Below are 23,673 nucleotides of genomic sequence, written 5' to 3'. Positions count from 1 at the left end.
GCATTAATGACACATCTGTTTGCATTGCCAGTTGTTGCTATGGCAGCAATGAAATTAGGAAATTCAAAGAAAAACAACTCATCTACGCTCTTGGAACTTTAGAACCCCATATGTCCTGTGGCCCGATGTCACACGTGAGGGGAATCCCATGAACACCTTTACAGATCAGTCTGTGGAAAGACACCGAAGAAGACAGAGGAAAAATGAGGCGTTTCTGGAGATGGTGTGCTGGACGCATCGAGGACGAATACACAGACACAAAGGATGTGGAGGGTAAATGTAAATATAATGCCACTCACACCTGCGGTTGCTGGTGCTGGCACTCATACCTGTGGTTAAAATTCCTTTTTTGTCTTTAGCGCTGCATTGTCGCCTCTATCTCCCAATAATTCATACTCGAGGCTTTAGAAATCTAATTTTTTGGGGGGTATATGCCATTTCCTGTTATTTGTGCAAAATACACACACTTTCACTTTGGAATCCACAAAGTTTTATAAATGAGGTCCCTGAATAACATCAATCTATTTCTACACTATATGGCTTTCTAATTTCATATGTCTGTGTGTCTTTCTGTTTGTCTCTCTGTGTGTGTGTGTGTGTGGTTCTGTGTCAGTAGTGGGGCCTGTGGCCCGATTGGAGTGTTTGCGGTGTGAGAAGGAGGAGTTGGAGAACAGTTTGTTGGAGCAGCTGAAGGAGTTGAGGTTGCAGAAGCAGAAGGAGCTGCAGGTTCTTCAGGAGATGCTGAAACACAAGCAGCAGGAGGAGACAGAGCTCCTGCAGAAACAGCAGGAGGAGGAGGAGCATAACAGGTCCATCAAGAGTAAGTACTATGGAAATGCAATAATACTAACATAATTAATAATGAATGTTAGCCTTTAGGCTCCAATAAAAGTGATACTAATATGTGTATAGTACTATATATATTATATTTTATATATCCAGTAGTAATTATGTAATATATATATATATATATATATATATATATATATATATATATATATATATATATATATATATATATATATATATATCCAGCAGTAATGATACTTGCTCTGGCAGATATGAAAATGGCCTGTGAACAGGAGAAGAAATCTCTGGAGGAAGAACTTGAGAAGCTCAGACTGTCACTGCAGGTAGAGATCCCTTATAGTGTCAGTACACATCCACCAGTACCTCCACCTTTCACTTATAACGTCAGTACACATTCAGTACACATTCCCACCTTTCCATTGTACTGGCTGTAGTGATGATTCGTGTGTGTGTGCGTGTGCGTGTCTGTGTGCGTGTGTGCGTGTGTGTGTGCGTGTGTGTGTGTGTGTTATACCAGCCCATAGAGGAGGACATTATGAGTCTGAAAGTGGTGCTGGAGATGTAGAACCAGGAGATCAAAGATCAGCACGATCTTTTGGTAAAACTATATACTCTGTATGTATACTATATACTCTGTATGTAGTACCTGGTTTAACACTATATCTTCTGTATATATACTATATACTGTTTATGTAGTACCTGGTTTAACACTATAACCTCAGCTTACTCTAGTCTGCAGATGTGAAGAAATTAAACAGAATGTGTATCTGTGTATATGTGCACACCTGTATGTGTGCCCCTGGGTGTGTGTGTGTGTGGGGGGGGGGGGGGGGGGAGAAGCATGTTCTGGTTCTCCTGCAGCAGAATGCAGCACTAATTGCCAGGAAAGACCTGCATCTCGCCAAGTCCAGGTCTCTACACCTCTGCACTGTTTCACTCACACATCAGCATGTGGGATGAGCAGGACTAAGACTTGCAAGGGATTTAACCTTTAAGAGATAATCTGTTCAGAACATTCTAAAACATTTTAGGAACGTTCTTAAGGGCTATGGTAGTGTTATTCAAATGAGTTCATGAAAGTTTGTAAGGGTTACATTAGGGTTGATCGAATGAGATCATTCCATATGACCTCTATAAGGCTTCATATAATAAGCGCTGTTAGCCTCACAGATGTACTATATCTGTAGCCTTTAACAGCGGGCTACGCTTCACACCACGTCTCTTCTGTCCTCAGGCGGTTGGCGGAGGAGATGCCTAACCTGCAGGAGTACCTGGAGAAAGAGGACATCGAAAAGATGCTTCTGAGCCAAACCAATGAGGAGCTGCTCTGTAAGTAAAATGTAAATATATGTAAATATCTGTATAATATGTAAATAAAAGGAAGATGTGGTTGTATAGTGTAGTCGTTTGATTATAAATAATCTCATAATAATCTTATCCACAAATTCTTATACATTTACATAGTAACATTCACTCATATACTCAAATTCCATATGATACATAGAAAACGTCCACTTCATCTATTTTATAGTTTTTTCCTGATCAATAATACAAAAAAGAAAAAGAAAAAAAAGATGAACAGCACCCTCTAGCGATGAACCTTAATTATTTCAAGATAACTGTAAAACATGGCTAGGTTAAGTCGGCATTAAAACAAAAAATGCTCAGATAAACTTGTGTCTCATGGCACGCAGCTGAGTTTAAAATTAAACACAATGAAACCAAATTAAATTGACCCAGCTGCAACAGGCTCAGCAACCACATTTAATTTCACTGATTGGTCAGTTAGCCAGGCTATACAAAACAGGCTATTGTTAGAAATTCTGCACATGTGCTTCGCTTAGCTTCACATCTCACACTGCTTATAATTATAAGATAACGTATCCACGTTCGTAATAACATGGTGAAATCTGCCAAAAATGTTCAAAGGGTCAAACTGTATGGTCTGCCCAGGCCCAGAGCTACTTTGATGGGCATGATTCTGTGACCTCTTGGGCCTTGAAATGTGGTGCTTTGAAAGATTTAAAGAGTGAAACGGTCTAAAGTGTGCACACGTTTAAAGCAACCTTGCTGGGCATGACTGTGTGACCCCTTGGGCCAGGAAGTCTGGTTGTAGTATTATCTAAAGGTTCAAACTGTGCCCTGTAAACCGCACTGTGCCCTTCTGCGAAGAGCAAAGATGATAAGGAAATCTCACAATTAATATCGCGATATGTCATCAGCCTGGCAAATGTCACATCCGGGTCACCCCAACACCATCTCAGCCTGCAGATGGCGTAAGTTTACACGACGGATTATTTTATTCTCATTACATTGTTATTAGTGCTGTCTCACTCCAGCCACTACCAGCAGTGGAATTCATAAGCTGTGCTTCTCCCATACCGCATTTCGCATAAAACAGTTCCTGGATCTTTCCCACCAGCAGGATGATTGAAAGATGCCTTAAAAAGATTGTAGAATCCAGTCTCAGATTGTAATACTGGGTCCTGGCTATCCCAGAGGGCAGTTCCCCACGCACCTGTCTTGCCAGTTAACACTGATAAAATGAATTGAATGCATTTTGCCTCAGAGATGACTTGTGTAGTGTGCTGGGAAAAAATACATGGAACATTGCATAAGGAAGTTCTTGTAACAGTCTGGTGAGCCTGGTTTGTCAGGTGTGTAATTAGTCTTCTGGCAAACCAGATCGGAGATGTTGGTGGGAGAGGTAGGCATGGCAGTGCAGGGATGAGCATGGTTCCTGGAGTTCATAACAGGAATCGAGCAGGGCTGTATACGTGTACGTGTGAGTTAGGTTCCAAAGGTGTGGAAGTGCTCTGAGCTTTAGGCTTTGCATGCTAAATGTGAAGCACTGGTGAAGGCCACTTGTGGGAGTTCAAAAGGAGCAGATTGATGGGGAACAGGTGAAGGCAATGATTAATTAACTAGTGATTATAAATGGGGAAGTAGTTTGGAAGTGTGATTGATGCTGGCGGGAGTGGATTCCTGACTGGGTGTTGACCAGAGCATCAATCTTGTAATTAATCTGTATTAACCTTTTATGATCAATCTTGCAATTATTAGTTTCAGTCTGGCTAATAAGATACCAATTAATAAGGCAACTATTAAAATGAGAGTTTAAGATGCTAATCTTACACAAATCTGGTTCTTGTCATGAATAGGCAGTAAATGTTTATTTATATATTTATTTCCACATATAATAGTGCAGACAATAATCTGGCAAACAGTTGCTAAGCAATATATAACAAACCTTTTCATCTTTAAAATGTTTGGAGAGGTTTTGGATAAAGTTTTAAACAAAAGCAATAGTAAACTCAGAACTATAATCCATCTGATAGATGTTAAAATTTACATTTATCTGACACTTTTTATCCAAAGCAACTTACAATTATCACTGAGTACAACTTGAAAGTTAAGGGTTGCACTAGTGGTGGGGCTTGAACCAGCAACCTTTGAATTACAAGTCATGTACCTTAACCACTGAGCTACCACTGCAGAAAGCTAAAACACAATCTCATACAACATTCCAGAAAATACATGCAGCAATCCTCACAAGTCTCATTCAGTTACACACAATAATACACCAGCCAATAGTGAGATACATTAAAAGACCCACCTGAAACTCATATAGCAAAGAAGGCAAATAAAGGTCAGAACATATATCAAATTTTACAAGATTACAAGAAGTAAACAAATAATTCTATTAAAAACTGTTCAAACAATAACAAAAGAAAACTATTTTTTAATCCTTAAATTACAGTATGTTAAATCATACATATTATAGAAACAGAAAAGCAGCAGAAACCCATGTTTAAAAGAAAACCTTGTTATAATAAGCATGCAAGTTCTCTGGGTCTTTTCTTTTTCTCAGGAAACCTCCTTACTTATTCTTTGAAAGAAAAGTTACAGAACTCCAAAGTGGCAGAGCATTATGGCACTGGCCTCCAAAGATGTCCTCATGATACCTCTTCTCAGCCTGTAGACGGAAAACATGTTATTTAACCTACATGCAAACATCCTTGGACTGACATGATCTAAGCAAAATACCATGTTAAAGAAGGCTATTGCTCATCAACTGAAATTTACATGATCTTTGTGCAGACAGAATGGTAATAACAAACAATAATCATAAACAAAACCACTGACACTAGTGTGAACAATGCAGTTTGTTTCCAAAAGGTTCGGAAGTTAGAAGGATTATTTCAATGTTGCGAATGTTACAAAATCTGGTGGTAGATGAAATGTACTCCAAGGAGGTTAGCTGGTCCAGGAAAGCGCCAAACCTTTTAGTAGTATGTAAGGAATGATGAGTATGGATGCCAGTGGTAATTTAAAGGCCTATTGTTGGTGATAGCTTTGTAAGTATGTAGATTAGTTCTGTTTTATTGGGTATTGGGCTGCTTTCCAAATTTATTGATAAGAAAAGCCATGTGAGTTGATCACTGAGTCCAGTAAGTCCACTGAGAAAATAAAAATGGAGCATGAACTGACTCCTGAGGAACACCAGTTATAAGGTTGTAAGGTGCTGCATGGCACTCTCTCCAGTCTCGTGATCACCCAGATCAACATAGTTATCATTCCAATGATGACAACCATGATGGGGTGGATGCCCGATTCAGAAAGTGTGGAAATCATCTGGTGATTCACTCTGAAACAACTTTTTTTTTCTTGCAAAAATAAATAAATCAGTTGTATTTAGTTTGTAATTGAGATATATATTTTTAGTGGGGCCATGTTTACAAAAAAATGATTAAAAAAAAGTGACTTGATCAGTGAGTCCACTGAGAAAATAAAAGTGGACTGCCTTCATGCACCTTCTTAAAATGGGGAAAATACTATGTTGCATGGTTTTATGCTAAAACTGGGTCAAAACTAACTTCCAAAACGGCCTGTGGCAAGCCCAGCCTTGCCCATCTCAGCGTTTTAGACAGAAATGGGAATAGATTTTTGTTAAAGAAGAGAGTATAAAATGTGCATAGTGATGAATAAACACACCATTAAAACCTGCAAGACTTAATAAGATATGCAACTGATTCTAATGTTCTAATACAACCTTTGAGAGAATATCTATATATAACAGTGCATATGGAGTTTGAAAACAAGATGATATCTGGAACACCTTTAGTTGTTCCAGATATTCCTGAGCCTGGGTGAGACTTGTGCCCAGCCGTCTGGCCAGGATCTCCTGTATGGTGTGAGCAACATCCTGGGCCATATTCATTCCCCCACACACATACAGGTGTCCACGGCTCTGATGGAGGACCTGCATCACCTCCTTACTGAGCTGCTTCTTCAGAACATGCTGAACATAGACCTGCCCCAAAAGAGCAATGGTTAAGGGTAATTCTGCTTCAACATGTGGAAAAGGCATAGCAGAGAATAGTTTTACTTATAATTTCTATTAGTGATAATGTCTGTTCTTGCATAATTACACCAATTTCTATACTAATTATTGAAGTTATTGCTATAGCATTTGACCTGAACACTTTTACAATATTAATTTATTTACTTAATTGCTCCACAGAATATAAAGAATGTAAAACAAATATGCAATTTTTATATGAAGAATTTCATTATGTAAATTATTCAGTCAGTTGTTGGAGGTGAGGGGAATAGGAAGCAGTACCTTGGGGTGACCAGGCTGGCAAGAGTATGCTACACTGATGCTCTTCAGAATGCCTTTTTCTTTCATCTCAAAAGTTTCTTCTTTATACAGGTGATCTATGTCTGCTTTGCAGCAGCCAAACACCAGCATCATTGGACCCTTATTCAAACCTGTGAGCAAAATTCACACATCCTCAGCAAATCAATTTATTGCACAATGGGTAACCAGGAGACTGCCTGTGTACTGTAGGTGTGCAGGTGTGAGTACCTGTCTGTGTAGGTGTGCAGGTGTGAGTACCTGTCTGTGTAGGTGTGCAGGTGTGAGTACCTGTCTGTGTAGGTGTGCAGGTGTGAGTACCTGTCTGTGTAGGTGAGCAGGTGTCAGTACCTGTCTGTGTAGGTGTGCAGGTGTGAGTACCTGTCTGTTTAGGTGTGCAGGTGTCAGTACCTGTCTGTGTAGGTGAGCAGGTGTCAATACCTGTCTGTGTAGGTGTGCAGGTGTGAGTACCTGTCTGTGTAGATGTGCAGGTGTCAGTACCTGTCTGTGTAGGTGAGCAGGTGTCAGTACCTGTCTGTGTAGGTGTGCAGGTGTGAGTACCTGTCTGTGTAGGTGTGCAGGTGTGAGTACCTGTCTTCTCCATGTCATAGAAGCGCTGTTGCCAGAAGCTCCGGAAGGGGGCAATGCCACTTCCAGCTCCAATTAGGAGAATAGGAGAACATGGATCTGATGGAAGGTGGAAGTCATTGGATCTGAAATCATCAGCAGAAAGTCAGTAACAAAACACAAAATACCTCATAAAACATCAGACAAGGTGCTCTCATATTTCTGAGACTTTCAACAGAACTTTCTGTTAACCCCTTACATTATAAGAGCCAGTCAGTATAGTCCTCCATCTTGTAATTACATACTTTTGTATGTTTCTTATTAGCTTCAGTGTAGTTACTAAATTCACAGCATTTACTGAATAATATGCCTTATGATGAATAACTAAATAATAAGCCTGGAGTTGTAAAAGGTTAAAATCATGGTTAATGTAGAATATTCAAGCCTGTGGGCAGAACCTATGAATGAAGCAGGGTACAAATTGGCCTTCTTTCATGGTGTTGAGCCAAGTGCTGCAGACACCATGATGCAGGGGACCCTTTCCATCTGTTTAAAGTAAAAGAACAATGTTACACATTTGTGGTCTGAATGTTAGCTCATAACACTTTTGTGCATATTATTTTTAATAGTGCATTGTTTAGCATGAAACTGTATACAATTGCAGTAGTTGTGTTGTATTTATGTTATGTGTATGGACAAGTTTCGCATTTGTTTTCTTCTTTACCCTGGGTTCGGTAGTTGATCACGGACACAGTGAGGTCGAGCTCATGAGGGTGGAGGTCAGGGGAGGAGCTGATGGAGTAGAGGCGGGGCTTCAGCAGGGGAAGATGGCTGAGGAGAAAAGCTGCAGAGAGTTCCAGGGAGGGGAATTCCTCCAGGACCTCCAGGAAGTTGGGTCGGCGGAATGCCTTCCAGTCTGAGTAAGCCTTCAAGTCCTGCAGAAAGAAACCAATGCATGAACTTTCATAAGTTACACATTCTGTTGATCTTAGACAGAGCAGAAAATCTGTCTGAGCTTATCACAGTCACCAGTTATGAACTCAACCTACCAATGCAAGTGCTAGCAAGCGTTGTTGGTCATTTTGCTCCTTGGTCATTTGCGAGAGCTTGCGCAGAAATCCTTGGGAAGGTGGCGTGTTGATATCCAAGAGGTAAGTAAGAGCCTGAGTCAGAGTGCATGCTGGGATACGCTCATCTGTCTGCCATACTACACCCCCTGCAGGATACCCAACAGATCCATGATGGTATAATGGGATTTTCCATTAACTCCTAAATGATATTAAACGCAGATCGACATTTACCAAAGCTGGAGGCAGGGAGATTCTCAAGGCGGAGACTCTGATTGGTGGGTGGGGCATTGGTGACTTGCTTCAGAATGCCAGTCACCAACTCGGATGAGTTCTCTGGGAAAACACCCACATGATCCCCTGGAGCATAATTCAGAACCTGTTTCTCTCCAGCTGTCTCCAGCTCAACCAGTATAGCAGAACATCTGCAAGCAGGGATGGAGGAACAGGGTTAAGCAATGCAGAAAAAGTTCAGACTGGTATGGCATTTTTCAAAAGTAAAATGCATCTGGCAGTAGTGAAGGCACTGAGACCTCGACTGAGAGCTGTGTAGGTTCTTCCTCCACTTCAGTGTCAAAGGTAATACAGCCTTAGAGTGGAGTGCTGAGAGAGCTGTGAAAATACACAAGACACAAAATTTCTTTCCATAGTTTACCTTGATTGTTTCCATTAATATTGTGTCACTGCTGCGATATGTAATATTTGTGATATACTGCTGTTATATGTGACAAGGTTTTTGGGGGTACCTGGGATGTGTTCAAAGACACTGCTGTCAAACTGTATTCTGTGTCTCAGGGGATCCCAGTTCTCAGTTAGACTCTGATGCCCTGAGAGCTTACCATCAATGCCAAACTCCTTACACACATCCTACAAGAGCAAATTGAGAATATTTTCAGACAGAGAGAAATGCAATTGCTGCTGAATGTGGTCTGGTTTCATTGCAGTTAAAGGTGACCAGGGCCTCACCAACCTTGAATGCTGTGCAGGCCCATGCAGAGAAAGCCTCCTCCTGACCATTCAGCTCATCTCCTTCTCCTGTGGAAGTCACACACTTGGCTCCCAACTCTGCCAACTTGGCATCCACAGTACGGGAAAAGGCACAGAATTGGGGGTACATGCGAGAGCCCAAGCCGAAGACGCCGTACCTGTGTGGTGGAAAGTGATTAGTCACGCATCCTGTTCTAAAAATAGGCTTTATTCGCTTGATATCTTTTTGTACTAACCTGATGCTAGTACTGAGGCTTTTCATACCCGTGAGCTGCTTCTTGAAACTCTGACAAAGAAAATAAAAATTATGACTAATAAATTATAACCTATATTCCATATGTCCAACCTGCTTAGGACCCATAATTAAATCAATGTCAATACTGTTGCAGAGGAGATACCTGTGCCTCACCACAAGCGTTTCAATGCATGAATGTCCTGTATGTTTATGCAAATGGCAAATAAACTTGACTTGCCTTGACATGACTTAAATACCTGCCCTGCTCTGTAACAGGAAGTGACTAGTGCTGAGCTTGTGAGTGCATACTTCTCCATTGCCTGGACTGTCTCCATTACCAAAAGTGCTTGTTACCACCAGCAACAGATGCTCTTTCTCAAGCTCAGCAAAATTGTAGTCCTCCATGCAGAGTAACTGTATCGGGAAACATAAATGAAATGCCATTTAATTTGCAAAATTATTGCATCAGGGCATTTGCAACAGTTTTCTTACCCTGGGGTTCAAGGCACAGCTGAGTACTGATTTGAGCTTCTTGGCAAAGGTCTGTGATTTTCCTGTTTCAGTAGCGTAGAGAATGGTGCAAGGCACTCTCTTCATCAAGGCTCTTTGCATGAGCGTTTGGGAGAAAACAACAGCCCTGGAGAAGCAGAATTCCATTTGCTCAGCATGAACAGTCATGAAATGCTACACACAAGGGGAAAAAGAATTTAGCACAACGGTAAGCTGTGGAGCACTACAATGCTGGCTTACTTTGCCAAGGCATTGAAGGTGATTCCTTTTTTTTGCTTTTTCAGTCCTTTTGTCTCATCTTTCCACACATGTGTTAACCAAGCATCGCTCTGTAAACAACAGCAACAACAAACTAAGATAAGGAAAAAACACTTAATGTGTCCTGTTATAAATCAGCAAAATAAGAGCACTTTCTAGTCCTTTGGTGCTCTACTGGATAAATCTTTCATCTGATACCTGGTAGTAAAAGAAAGGGGAGAGGATGTAGCTGATCATCTCTTGGTGGAACACAGGGGTAAGAGATCCAGACATGGGTGGCACCAGCCAGATCCAGTCAGCGGGGCAGCCCCCACGCAGACGCACTTCATTCTCCATGTGATGCATGAAAGACTCAGTGGCTGAGTGGTGGTCAATGATGGTCACCTTGTTTTTCTGCATCACAACACAAGGCAGCGTTCAAACACATTGGCAATTTGCACTGCTTTGTCTTTGTTTCGATCTGCTTGGATCCCATGTTTACCTTCCCCTGTTGTTTCTCTGTCCTCGTGCTCCTTTATTTACCCTGACATGTGCTTTGTGTGATGTTGCTGCTGATGTTTTTGTTCGGTGCCCCTCCTTTGCCCTGCCCTTAGCCATACCTCCCACCTATATCTACTCTGTTACCACTGCCCCATGTGTCTCTAGTAAGTGTTCTGTGTGTGTGTGTATATATATATATATATATATATATATTTATTTATTTTTTTTCTATGTTTGCTTATCTGCATTGTGTATTGATTGTTGATTGCTATTGTATTGTATATTTCTTGGCCTATGCTCTGCTTCATGTTCTGGTTTTGGTTTTTGTTCCCTGCTTTGCTTCTTATACCCCTTGGGTCCCAACCAAGGGGTCCCCTCGGGTCCCAATAAAACCACCACGTATTTATATCCTGCCTCATCCTCATCTGTCCAATTGTTACAGTGACCTTGTTTGGTTCACTGACTTGTAAATGCATGGAACTTGTACCTGGAAGCTATGAATGACAGCAATATTGATGGCAACTAGAGCCTCGTCCTTCCACAGTGAGGATAGCCTGTGGGTCTCCAAGCCCATACAACGACCAACTCGCTGTAGAAGAGAACAGGAAGTAAAAATTGATCATAAATTATTTATCATAACCCACTGTACTGTGCCAAATGATATTTGGTAGTATAATTGAGTAGTATCATATGTTTCTTTGAGCTGTACTACACACTCCATAACAATAAAGTGTAATAAGGTCACCTCTACAATGTTGTAGCGCTGGGGATCACAGAAGTCCCTCACGCCGATCTCAGTGCTCATATACCAGCCATTGAAGGGGCACGCTGTGAACTCAAGACCACCAATCTCCAGCAGCATGTTGGCCACTGCAGGCAGGGCGTACCATCTGAGGTTCAGCTCTTTGAACCACTCATAACTGGACAAAAAAAAAAAGTGAAAATGAACACATCAATTAGTAAAGAAGCACAAATATCAAAGATGTGTGTATTTAAAAAGGAAAGGTTCATTCATACTCATAGGTCAATGCATTTCTCCAAAATCTATTGTAATGTATGTTATTGGTCAACCTAGGGCAAATACAACAACTTATAAACTTTGATACCACAAGGATCCCATTGGTTCAGTTATAGCTAGTGATATTTCTCAGAAATGCTTGGAAGTACAATGACTGAAATAAAGGGTTGCCACACCTTATTATATTATTACTGAATTAAATAATGTGACAAAGAGGCAGGTCTTATTAAGAACCATGGGCCTTGACACTCGACCACTTTAAGCATAAAAAGGTGGTTAATTTAAAGCTTCTTTATCAAAGTCTCTTCAGTTGCAATTGAATGAATTGTAATTGAAGTTTCACTAACAGAAAACGTCTGTAATTTTATTCTGTAAACACATTTGGACTTGTCAATCACAAAACCTCCTGGAGAATGGAGATACTGTTTCTCATGTACTGTCCTGTTCATGAAGCACATTCTGAAGGATGTTTATGAGGTAAGGAAGAAAAAAATGTATGCTTTTTTCTTATGTGATATTCAGAAATACAGCATGGTTGCACACCTGGTTTTGGTTGAGTAGTGGGGAACCACTGAAGAACAGTTCTCAGCAGAAGTTTCTCTTGCAATGAAAACCCCAAACAGAATGTACTGTGACAGAATGTGAAACTTTGGAAGGTTTTTACAAAACGCAGGTCACTCACCGAGGATGCTCCATTTGGACCTCCAGTACCAGCTCAGGGGGGATTTCAAACAGTTCAGGATCCTCGCCATTGGCCTCCAAAATCAGTGGCAGCACATCAAAGGAGCCATATTTTGGTGTCCATCCAAGCTGGGTACAAATCTGTGAGAATACAGAGATGTGACAGTCCAGCAGTGAAAACGAGCACATTGTTCATATTAAATGGTAAAAATACACGGGAAGAAATCACCTTCTGTTACAAAATTAATCAACAAAGCAATTAGCAGAGCAGTGACTTGTGGATACCTCTGTGAATTCCACATTAACAGGGTCCCCTATCACAGTGCCATCCTCTATTTGATAGCCAGCGTATCTTATGAGCTGACTATTCCAAATACGGAAATCGTGTTGGCCATCAGTTCTTTGAGGGAACACGGTAATGGTTGATCTGAAGCAAATACAAAATTTACAAATACAAATTTACACATGCAAATACAGATTGAAGTAAATGTAATTGGATAAGGAAGCTGGACAATAAAGCAACATATATTAGCCAAATTTCACATTTCATGAGCCCCAGACAAATCTTTATGAATTAGAGATACCATTTATTTAATGTACCTTATATTGCCACCATCTGTGGCAAATTTTATATGAGCACACAAGTACTCAAACATTTCCTTGGTGGTCCTGCATTTGCGTGCATCAAACAACTGTGGAGGAGGACATCTCATATGGGTATTCATGAGTAATTACAGACAGTTTGGTAGTGAGCATAGTCATGAGGTAAACAAACCTGTAAATTGGACCACTGAATCCGGCCAATGCACCTTGGTGCATTCCTCCATGCCTGCTTGGCCCCAAACGTGAGCTCTTCTGTGGTGAGCTGATAAGATCCTGTAGTTTCTACCTCCCGGGTAACTTCATCAACACGAGCCAAATGCTCTTCTTTTTTGGAGCTGTATTCAGAGATTACAAACGAGTTAGTCCTATGTTTATTATTATTAAACAAAGAACTACAGGCATATATTTACCGATGCATTGGTAAAATAAACGTCAGCTCTTCATTACTTTTTGAAAGATCTGTAGTACTGGTTGATGAAGCTGATCGCCTGAGTGAGAATGTTCGCGGCAGGCGAGGTGTCGCTTGGGAAGCGCGTTAACGCTTTCGGAACCATTAAGGAGCCCTTGCAAATTTTTGATTCACAGGACCGACTCTGAAAAGACAAATAAGCAAAACTAGCAGTTCAAACTATGCAATTAACTGCAGACAACTAAGAATAACGATTAAAAATGTCATCAGTACATTTGAAAAGATGAAAAGATCAAATAAAATTTGTTTTATTTTCACATGAAAGCTAGAAATGATAGTCCTATTACAAAGTGCAATATAAAGCTCCACCGACAAAAGAATGTCTATAGCGTTATATAAAAATAGAGATAATATAACTATGAAGAAACCTACCTTCACGGCTCTGTGGAAAAGTGAGTCTTTGTATTGCGAGCCATTCACGAAGTTCCGCACATGTACTGGAAACGGGCATCGATCAACAATATTCTCTGACAACTACGGAAAGGACGGGCTATTAAAAAAAACTTCAAGGCGCATTCATTTCTTTTCATTTTTAAATTTTTGTCTCTTTTTAAATTTGAAATCGTATTTACTTGCGAAGGAGGGTGCCCGTTAGAGTTATCTTGAAAGAGTTCCTTCCCCATGTTTTATTAACGGTCCTCTGCTAGAATTAACGTCCAGTTTTCTGTTATCCCAAATTCTGTTACCCCCCCCCCCCCCCCAAATAAAACCCAGAATTAAATAAATAGATTATTTATTACTTCCTTATTTAAGTAGGATAGTATACGAATATGTATAATACATAAGAAACCCGGAACGTAGAAAATCATCAGTATTTACCGTTTATTGCTCCTTCTGTTAGATGCCAGTTTAGTAGCAGCGTGACACATTACAGGTGTTTATAGGCTGCACCTGCAGGACGTCCTGGCCAACTATTTAGACGTCACTGCACTTTTCTTTTTTCTTTTTTTGAAAAAGCGAAGGTTCGAATTACGATTACGCAATGTTTATGAAAATACGCATATATGTGTGTTATACAGGTTAGGTTATATACGCATATATGTGTGTTATACAGGTTATATACGCATATATACGTGTTATACAGATTTCATACATTGTTTTAAAAAATCACAATATTAAAATCAATTACTCGTGCCTAGCAAATTAACAGGACACAAATGTGTTTGACTTCTTTATTTGTAGTCTTATTTAAAAACAACAACAACAACAACAACAACAACAACAACATACTTTAGACAAGAAAATAACATTCTGTCATCATTCAGTCATATCTGAACATAGTTTAAGGTCATTTCATAATAGAAACGAGGACATTGGAATACAATTCATAATCATGTTCCAAAAAACCAATGAGCATTATACATGCCCACATTTCATGTTAAAGCACCACTGGCAACCAAAAAATAAAAAAAAACAAAGAACAACAAACAAGCAAAAAATCTACACATCACACAGGCAAATATCCCAGGGCCAGATCCGTGCTTTGAGAGAACTCTTCCAGGTGGTAGACCTGTTAAAATAGTGAAACAAATAAGCCTGATGACTTTACAAGTATGGTCCAAAGAGGAATACTTCTATGTAAAAGAAGTATTTTTCTTTGGCAAATGCTTGATTTTCAGGTTACGTGTACGTTAAAAAAAATGTAACCTTCCATAGACTTTCCACATGGCAAAATTTCAGAAAATTCTTTCATTATAGTGATCTGGTAGTTGTGTTCAGCTGTGGGAGAAAGTGATAACATGCAGAAATGTGTCGCTAATCACAACATTCATGCCCCAAACTGTAAATGTATAAATCTATCCTAGGCAAATTTTAATGATACTGGTCATAAATCTTCAATCTGAGAAAGACCCTACAACTCCTTTTTAATCTTTAGGGTCAGGTCACACATCTGTCCTTCTCTCTCTGGGACAGCTGGAAACCCTTAGGCACACCCAAGTCACAATGCAGGGCAGCATTAACCAATGCCTCCAAGCCGGTGAATGAAATTGGTATCAGTTAGGTGGACAAGTTTGGTCTTGTTTTACAGCAAATTTGTGCCAAGACCTTTAATAAGGGGACAAGGTATCTCTGGTCACTGAATTTGAAAAGTGGTCATCCGTTATTGGTTAACTAGGTCTTATAACAATGTTATGTTTTAAACAGTTCAAATGATATAAAGTAGGGGTGGATTGTATTTGACCTGCACATCCTGCACCTTTAATGCTGTATTTATGTTATTTACAATAGAATCTGTATAGCTTCATTATAATAACACATTTTGTAAGTCTTCATGATCACTGTGTTACCATGAACCCACGTGAAGCTCAGCTTCATTGCATCATATGATGTAAATGCTTAAATGTTAACTAAGCAAAGAGAACAACTGTCTAAGAATAAGTTTTTTATATTGCCAACACCAACTGCTTGTAATGTATCCATTATCTGTGCAGGTTAATCCCTGAATTAGGCTAGCTCCACCACTGGGAGCCTTTGACAAAACATGTCATTTTAGTCATGTATATCATATGTCTAATCTCAGAATTTATCATTCCCAACCTAGTTTGTAAATATAATTTGGAATCTTCTAAATAGATTAAGTTGTACAGATTGATGAAGTTAAACATTCGCTTGCAACTATTTTCATCCTTAGTTGTACGCATGTAGAGTAGCTGTAAGTAAATATAGCCAAAATCCCCACTGAAAATGCCAACCTGCAGGACATTCTTTTGTCATTTCCCCTGGACAAGATTTTATTTGTGACATTCTGCCCACCTATAAGCCTAAACTCATGTATGGAAAGAATGTTTTAAATTAGTCATGGATGCCTTTTGAATTGTGGGAACTAGTAGAAGTTGTAGACACTAACACTTCACAGGCAAATGGTCTGTTTATAGGTAAATGAATTTTGAACAAAGTACAGGTGGTTTTTCATGACACTTGTGCCATTGTGAATTTTGATTGGACAAATGACTTACAACAAACCACTGTTAAAGCTTCCAGTGACGTTTATGCCCAGGCTTCATCTCAGAACTGTTCTATGTTGGAGCTGTTCTGCCCAGTTTTGCTGTGACCTGGAAATACATAACATTTTTTATGTATTTATTTATTTTTGCATACTGCAACGAGAAATAGACAGATTAGAAGTCTAAGTCTATTCTAACAATTAATTCAATTGATACACATGAATAAATAATTATGTCTACCTTATGTATAACCAGTCAGCATCAGAAATAGCCCTTCGGATGATCAGACGAATTCTGTCTGGATTGTTTTCATATGCATGGCTATGGTAACTGCACAAAATAATCCAGTTAGGAGGTCATTGGCCAGGCTGCACAAAAAGCATCTCCACGCAGGTCTGCAGATAGATCACATCACCTGCTTCGCTGCGTGCCGATAGTGCTCCTGAATGGGGGATGATGGTAGGAGCTTACAGCACCAGAGCAAGTAACGGTAGAGCTCAAACACTGTCTAAAGATAAGACATGCATGCATGGATAAAATAATAACAAAAGACTCAGGCAGCTTTGGGAGATACCGACTTTGGTTGGTGACATTTCACGTGTGGTGATCCTGCATTGAAAGGCGAGGTGCAAACGGACGAATCACCTCCTGTATTCGGCTGGTCCTTTGAGATTTTCAAACTATGAGCCCCATTTACGCCTTTAACCTGAAAGAGAAAACAAAAACTAAATAATAAATCATGTTGCTGTTGTTATTGTTGTTGTTGTTGTTGATGATTATGTTGTTTTTTGTAATAGTAACAATAGTAGTAGTAGTAGAAGAAGTAGTAGTATCATTATTGTTGTTTACACCAATTAGATTTTTTAATGTTTATTTTAAAATGTAACGTATGTTTGGAAAATGTAATTGGGCCAGCAGAATCACCTTTTATTTTAAGTGAGAAAATCTTAATAAATTGTCATTGCCTATGCCGGGGCAAAGTTCTTAATGGTTTTACTTCCAAAGTCTGTAAAGTAGATACATGCAAATAAACATAGGCATGCTTTTAATTAAAATTCTCGCATGATCGAGCTGATAAACACCAAGGAGATCATTCGTCTCTGGATGCTGTCCGGACAGGTGGCCAACTCAGGGAACATGAAGGGCCATGGTAATGTCATCGGTGAATGCTTGCATTGTTCGGAAGTACGAAATGCCCAAGTTCATCAGAGCTGTTTGTCACCACTTTGTTGGCAGGGCTTGAGGCCCTACGCTTCAGAACAAAAATCTGCACTTCACTGGAAAGTACCTTCCTTTTTATGCAATGTTTGACTTATAAAGGAATGTCAGCTCCATTTTTCAGTAATTATCATTCTTAAATGCTATTTTCTATCACTGGTAAATTAATGAAGGTACCAGCTGCAACAGTTTTATAGTTTTATTGATAATTATATAGGCTCTATGGCAAGTCTTATAAATAGCATTACACTATTATCAAAAACAACCTTGAATTATATTGTAGGAATGGACAAGCTCATTAGCTATCCAGTGTTAGTCCTTATTTGATCAAGTTCACTTTTTCTCTGTCCAAAGGTCATGATAAAATGCAAATTCTAAATGAGGTTTTGACAGATTTATCTTATTCCTTATTCCTTATGAGTGAAACTTTACATATAGATATACAAATAAAAGATTATACTGCCAATGTAGCTATATACAGCCAGCAAGTACAATAGATACATATGCAAAGGGAAACATATATTTACATTGTACTGTAAACATGTGTATAATGCATATATAAGACCAAACAAAAGCATTCCATCTGGCCTACAACTTAATCTTAATCTTAATCTTAAACATATATTACAATTAATTGTACCATGTATCATTTGGACCTACCCTTCCATATTAAAAATTAATAAATGAATAAAAGGACAAAATTAGCAAAATGAGCTTCTTTCTCTCCACACCAGCAGTCAGTTCAAGGGCACAGGCATTTCAGAGAACATCAGATAAAGAGTAGTCAAAGTTCAAAAGACATAAAAGGGCATCAAACTCTTTTCAAAAGCTTGGCCTTCCTCTAGACCACAGTCATACTGATCATTTTCAAATGGAACACATTCATCGCATCATGTACCTGGGAGCTGGCATGAAAATGAGGAGTCAATAGGCAAACTGCGCTGAAACAAGTGAACATTTGCTACATTTGCATATATGCTGAACAGAAGATATGAGCCATGCACCAGTGACACTCTAAGGGTTTTCTGAGAGCTACCTGGGCTCTCAGGCTGGGTAAGTCAACATGAGAGTTTTTAAAAGACAAGGGACATATTGTAGTGAACAAATTCTAGTGAAGTACACAAGGTTTCCAAAGAAACAGGACGTGTCAGACAGAGGTCCTTCATCACCTGCATAGCTAAAGAACCTCAGGATTAGTAGTAGGAGGAACCAGTTTATACATGAAAAAGTAGATGTTTCAATCATAACATTGTACATTTCCAAGAGTGCAGATCAGTTCTTATAACAGCCACTATTACAGGTCATTGCAATCTACTCTCTTTAAATTTAGCAGGGGAATTATGAGTCAAATAGTTAGCAGCTGTGCTCTGAGAATCCATAAACTTAGTGAAGACATAGATATTATTAAAATCAACATTAAATACAAAATTCTGACTCTAGCCTAATTTTAAATGCCAGGGTTTAAGCCACCAACTGAGTTCTGATATTTTTTGAATTCATGGCTAGAACTAAATACAAAGTTGACTTTTCTTAAGAAAACAGATGAAAACAAAAGACCAACTGCTCCTCCTACTTTTTTAAAGTGCAAGAAATTTGAAACTATTCCTGGTGATTTGAAATGAACTTCTCCAGAAAAGTCTGTCCCATCAAAAGGTCTACTAAAATTTGCACCTACAAGGCCTATCACTAATGAGTTACTAATTACTAAATCACTAATCACTAAATCCATTAATGACACAAATTTTTTTCCCCCCCTGTGTTTAGGACTACATACCTATTTTAATAAAAATAGCTAGTATACTTTATATACACATGTCATAACACCAGTGGAAACCTTAACTATCTAAATGTAACTCAACCAAGTCTTCACATCTCCTACAGGGGAATGTGAAGCAATATATATATATATATATATATATATATATATATATATATATATATATATATGTGTGTGTGTGTGTGTGTGTGTGTGTGTGTGTGTGTGTGCGTGTGTGTGTGTGTGTGTGTGCGCGTGTGTGTGTGTGTAAATTTATTAACATAGCCACAAACATAACTGGCACAAAATATACATATATACATACATATATATGCTATACATACATCTAGAAGATGTACTGCAGCCAGCCACCAGAGGGCATCAGATTCATAGTGGGGTACCTCTCACCTGCTGTCGTCCAGTCCACTTGTATATACGGGCCCATATACATCGTCAAGTTCACTAATAAAAAAATAAAAATATTTATAGCTAAAATAAAATTTCAGTACAATTGGATTATTTTAAAAAACGGGGATGGACTACTTCAACAACGATATGAGTGCTTGATATCTGTCTGTTTTGTGTTGGCTTCATTAGCACTATATATACGGTATATGCGGGCCATGGTGAGATGTGGAGGCAGCATTTCCTTCGGAGAGACCAAGCAATGATCATCCTGTCATGATCTGTAAGAAACGTGCAAAAACAGTAACCTGTCGCATCTCAAATAAACGCAGCTAAATATGCGCACTCTGGCCATGATGAAGACGGCTGTGTGTTTCATTATCGTAGGTCATCTAACGTTTCACTCAGTGGCACTGTTTGAAAAACAGCTTATGTTGGAGACAGTATCAATTAATGGTCAGAACCATTTCAAAGCCAAATTTGAAAGTGAATGGAAATGTATAATGCCGTTAGACTGATTATCATGCTTTATACCATAAAACGGTGCATTTTAATGCTCCAGAGAGATTTATTATGATGAATATATTGTGTTTTATTCATAATTTTTCAATTATTCTAAAAAAATTGCTAATTTTCTTATATGTAAAGGTTCACTCATGTTGTTGTATTGTAGTACTGCTTTGGCAGTATTGTAATTGAATACGGTCATGTCAATAAAGCTTACTGAATTAAAAAAAACAAAACATTCAGAAATGTATATTACTATGAAAACCCTACACCTACATGGTGCCTATCCCCACAGAAAACAAGCAGCACAGATCTAGACAGAAATTATCTTTATTTTCCTGTACATAGCAACAGGTCTGTTTCTATGTATGTAATGTTATATGTGAAATTATGTATTACCTGGACAAGTGCACCTGCTAAATGCTGTTAATATAAATAGCCAAAATAGAGCCCTTATGTCAGTTCCATTGACACGCCTTGTAATTAGCTGAAGCTGAAAACAATTAGCGCCTCTGGAAGTGGTCAGATGAGGCACCATCTTTAAGGCAGATGGAGAAACATCTCAGGTGGCTACTGTCATGCAGAGATGAGGCGAGATGCAGGATGCAAGCGCAAGGAGAGAACTTTAATTACTAAAAGCACAATTGCAAACTAAATGAAAAAGAAACGAAAAAGTACAAACAAAGCTAACCAACGTAAACCAAACATGAGGCAACATAAAACACAGGGAAAGTAAACTAAAAAACTTCAGCATCAACATAAGCAAAGTAAATATATTTAACTGACAAGAACCAGCTATACCAAATCTACAAACAACTGAATTAACAGAGTCTACAAAGTAACCGACAACATGGGTAACAAAACACGGGGCTTAAATACACAAATTAATAAGGCATTAACAAGACACAGGTGAAACCAATAAAAGGTGGAGAACTAAACAAGTGGGGCGGAGAAAACCAAAACCAAAACAAGGAAGCACATGGAAACAGAACCAGGAAGATAACAAAACAGAAGGCGTCGCCGTGGGAAAAGCGACGCCAGGGAGGGGCGATCGTGACAGCTACCTAGTGAAGGTCACTGAAAGAATGTGAAGAGTGTGTGAGCTTCAAAGAATCTAAAACATACTATGTAGGATGTTTTGAGGTAAATGAACAGCTGATAGACTTTGTGCAAAATTATAAGATGCATTACCATTAAGAACCGCTTTGATGTCAAATATTCAGATGGCTTGAGCAGCAATTTCATTAAAGCGCTACCATTTTCCCCATTTGCTACATCTAGTCAGACTATAGCATTGTATCCAACTCCCTGCATTCAGACTCTTCTCTTCAATCCAAGTCCTCATGAACAGTTGTTCAAGTTTGAGTAGGAAATTAGGAATTAATTAATTGAGAAATACAATGAGGTATAACAATGTTTTTATAAGTGTTTCATTTGATTCCCATTAATGTTTTTTGGCTAAATACATTTTTCATGCTAACGATTTCCAAACATACACAAACCACACTAGTCTTACAGTCCCCGCCCCCTCCAACACACACACACACACACACACACACACACACACACACACACACACACACACACACACACACATCTACAATCCTCACGCCTGGATGCATATTCCTTTTCTCTGCTGATTATGTCAGCTTTGACAGTTGAGAGCTGTTATGTCAGTCATAGATAACATGTATAACAACCACATAACATTCAACATTGAGATAACATTTCCTTTTTCTCTGATCAAACGGTACTATTTTTAAAACAGGCATATCACACAAGGCTATCTCTTTTCTCACACAGACATCTGTTCACACCCAATTAACATGTCACCACCCCAAAGAAAAACTAAATCGTGTAATTATTAATGTCTAAACATAAGCATAACTCGCAGACAGCTATGGCTAAAGTAATTTTCCCACAGATATATGTATTCCAAATTTACAAACACAGGGCCCCCTCTTCTACAGAAGGGGAGACAATAGAATGCTTGATAAGAGTAGTCCAGTTTGAATGGCCCAACAACTGGCACCATACCAGAAGGCAAAGTAACAAGTTTTATTTATTTTATTTATTTAAGCTTTGTAATTAGTTTATGGCTATTTAGTACCTATTTCATGGCTATTTAGGTTATGACTATATTTATTTTATGGCCTCATATGTATTCATTGTAAAGGGTTTTTTTTTTGGTGGTAAAAAATGTGTTTCATGCATACAAAATTTTTTATTTTTATTATAGCAGGGAACTTCAATCAAGCCAATCCTTAAAGGAATTAAATGCAATTAAATATACCAAAAATTACACCAGAGTAGGAATTCTGTATCTGAAAAAAACACATAGGTCCAGTTAGATTGATCCATCCAATCCATCAGTCAGAGTCAGAAACTCTTATAATGAGAGGGAATGTATTATCGCAAGTAACATCATGGCTGTGATTTGGTCGCAGGCATGAACCATAGGCAAGTCTTAAACTGTCAACAAATTTGAGTCACAAAATGATACTGCATGTTTCCTGAATTAATCAATGACTGATATCCATACTCACTGTCCAGATTCAGATTGAAGTCAAAGAGAATATACCCACTGGCATACTACCTCTTAAACCCAAGGGTTTCATACAGGTTCTTCAAAATACCTTTACACGATAACATAAATCTGATGTTATCATTATACTAGTTGGCTATACCAAATCAGCTAGCCATTGTTCATCTACATTTTTCACAAACGCTCTGAGCCCTGGGCCACTCACCGGTTTTGAATTATAGACACATACAAAAGATAAATTATTGTTAACAGCATTAATTATCAACAACCTAGAGAATTCCACTCATAGGCAGATTCACAGACTATGCGTGTTAGCTTTTCCGATTTTTATTCAGTCATATTTTTATTGGTTACTTGCCTTGATCTGACTTCAAATTCAGTTGCTTTGCAGAACAGAGATATGAAGTTCTTCCTTGGCACTCTGGTGGGGTCAGAACTTAAATGGCTGTTGCTTTGGTTTTCCATACAGTGAGATCACTGGGGTTCAGGGATTCATGCATCCAGAAGCCCATGTCTTCAAATAATTCTTCTTTGCACTTCTTTGTTGTAATTTGTTTCATCTGATCTCCCTTAGAGCAGTCATGAACTGCTGCTCCTGTTGAAGGTCGATTAGTATAGCCTGAATTTTTAATAGCGGTGGCATGGGGTGAACATTAGCTTGAGGGCCCCGTGTATGTGACATACTGAAAGGGTCAGCGATTATTCTGATAATGACCTCAAGAATATTCATGAATAACCATCAATAGATTTGTCATTAATAAAATTTTGACAAAGGTGTACCCTGTATAATAGTATAGGATGCTGACCTCAAATATCAAAATCAAACATCAAATATGAATGTATTTTATTTTTCCTCATACTGTATGTATGTGGTACTGGGCCTATAGTCTAGTGTTTGTGATATAGTCACATTTTCTAGCAGTTTTCAACAGGCAGTAAAAATTCAGACAAGCTGAATTTTTTGTTTTGAA

The 23,673-nt window shown here is 38.7% G+C and overlaps 1 protein-coding gene and 1 pseudogene across 1 annotated transcript; both read right to left on the bottom strand.

Moving 5' to 3' along the window:
• Positions 1 to 4,102: 4,102 nt before the first annotated feature.
• Positions 4,103 to 13,949, bottom strand: LOC113591429 (nitric oxide synthase, inducible). The gene is made up of 25 exons (XM_035534350.2): positions 13,892 to 13,949; positions 13,699 to 13,802; positions 13,305 to 13,450; positions 13,030 to 13,192; positions 12,855 to 12,946; positions 12,540 to 12,681; positions 12,256 to 12,395; positions 11,301 to 11,475; positions 11,043 to 11,144; positions 10,274 to 10,468; positions 10,058 to 10,146; positions 9,800 to 9,944; positions 9,617 to 9,721; positions 9,309 to 9,358; positions 9,056 to 9,230; positions 8,832 to 8,952; positions 8,619 to 8,697; positions 8,320 to 8,510; positions 8,068 to 8,234; positions 7,743 to 7,953; positions 7,477 to 7,564; positions 7,043 to 7,164; positions 6,437 to 6,585; positions 5,930 to 6,124; positions 4,103 to 4,786 (listed from the first exon to the last, which is right to left on the bottom strand). The coding sequence occupies exons 1-25, from the start codon at positions 13,947 to 13,949 to the stop codon at positions 4,691 to 4,693; spliced, it is 3,300 nt and encodes a 1,099-aa protein (XP_035390243.1). The 3' UTR covers positions 4,103 to 4,690.
• Positions 13,950 to 16,507: 2,558 nt separating this feature from the next.
• Positions 16,508 to 17,431, bottom strand: LOC118242572 (LYR motif-containing protein 9 pseudogene; annotated as a pseudogene).
• Positions 17,432 to 23,673: the final 6,242 nt, after the last annotated feature.

This window comes from Electrophorus electricus, chromosome 17, assembly GCF_041902795.1.
Source record: "Electrophorus electricus isolate QZ-2024a chromosome 17, ASM4190279v1, whole genome shotgun sequence".
NCBI lineage: Eukaryota > Metazoa > Chordata > Actinopteri > Gymnotiformes > Gymnotidae > Electrophorus > Electrophorus electricus.
The sequence above is the reverse complement of the archived record's forward strand: the minus strand, read 5'-3'. Positions and strand labels throughout refer to the sequence as shown.

Bases quoted from the DNA above. Each gene is read 5' to 3' on its own strand.
- LOC113591429 (XM_035534350.2), bottom strand. From the start codon at position 13,949: ATGGGGAAGGAACTCTTTCAAGATAACTCTAACGGGCACCCTCCTTCG. The intron at 8,698-8,831 runs GTACCCCCAAAA...GTATTTTCACAG, and splicing joins TGTCTTTGAACACATCCCAG to CTCTCTCAGCACTCCACTCT. The intron at 7,954-8,067 runs GTAGGTTGAGTT...TTCTTTCTGCAG, and splicing joins GCTTGCTAGCACTTGCATTG to GACTTGAAGGCTTACTCAGA.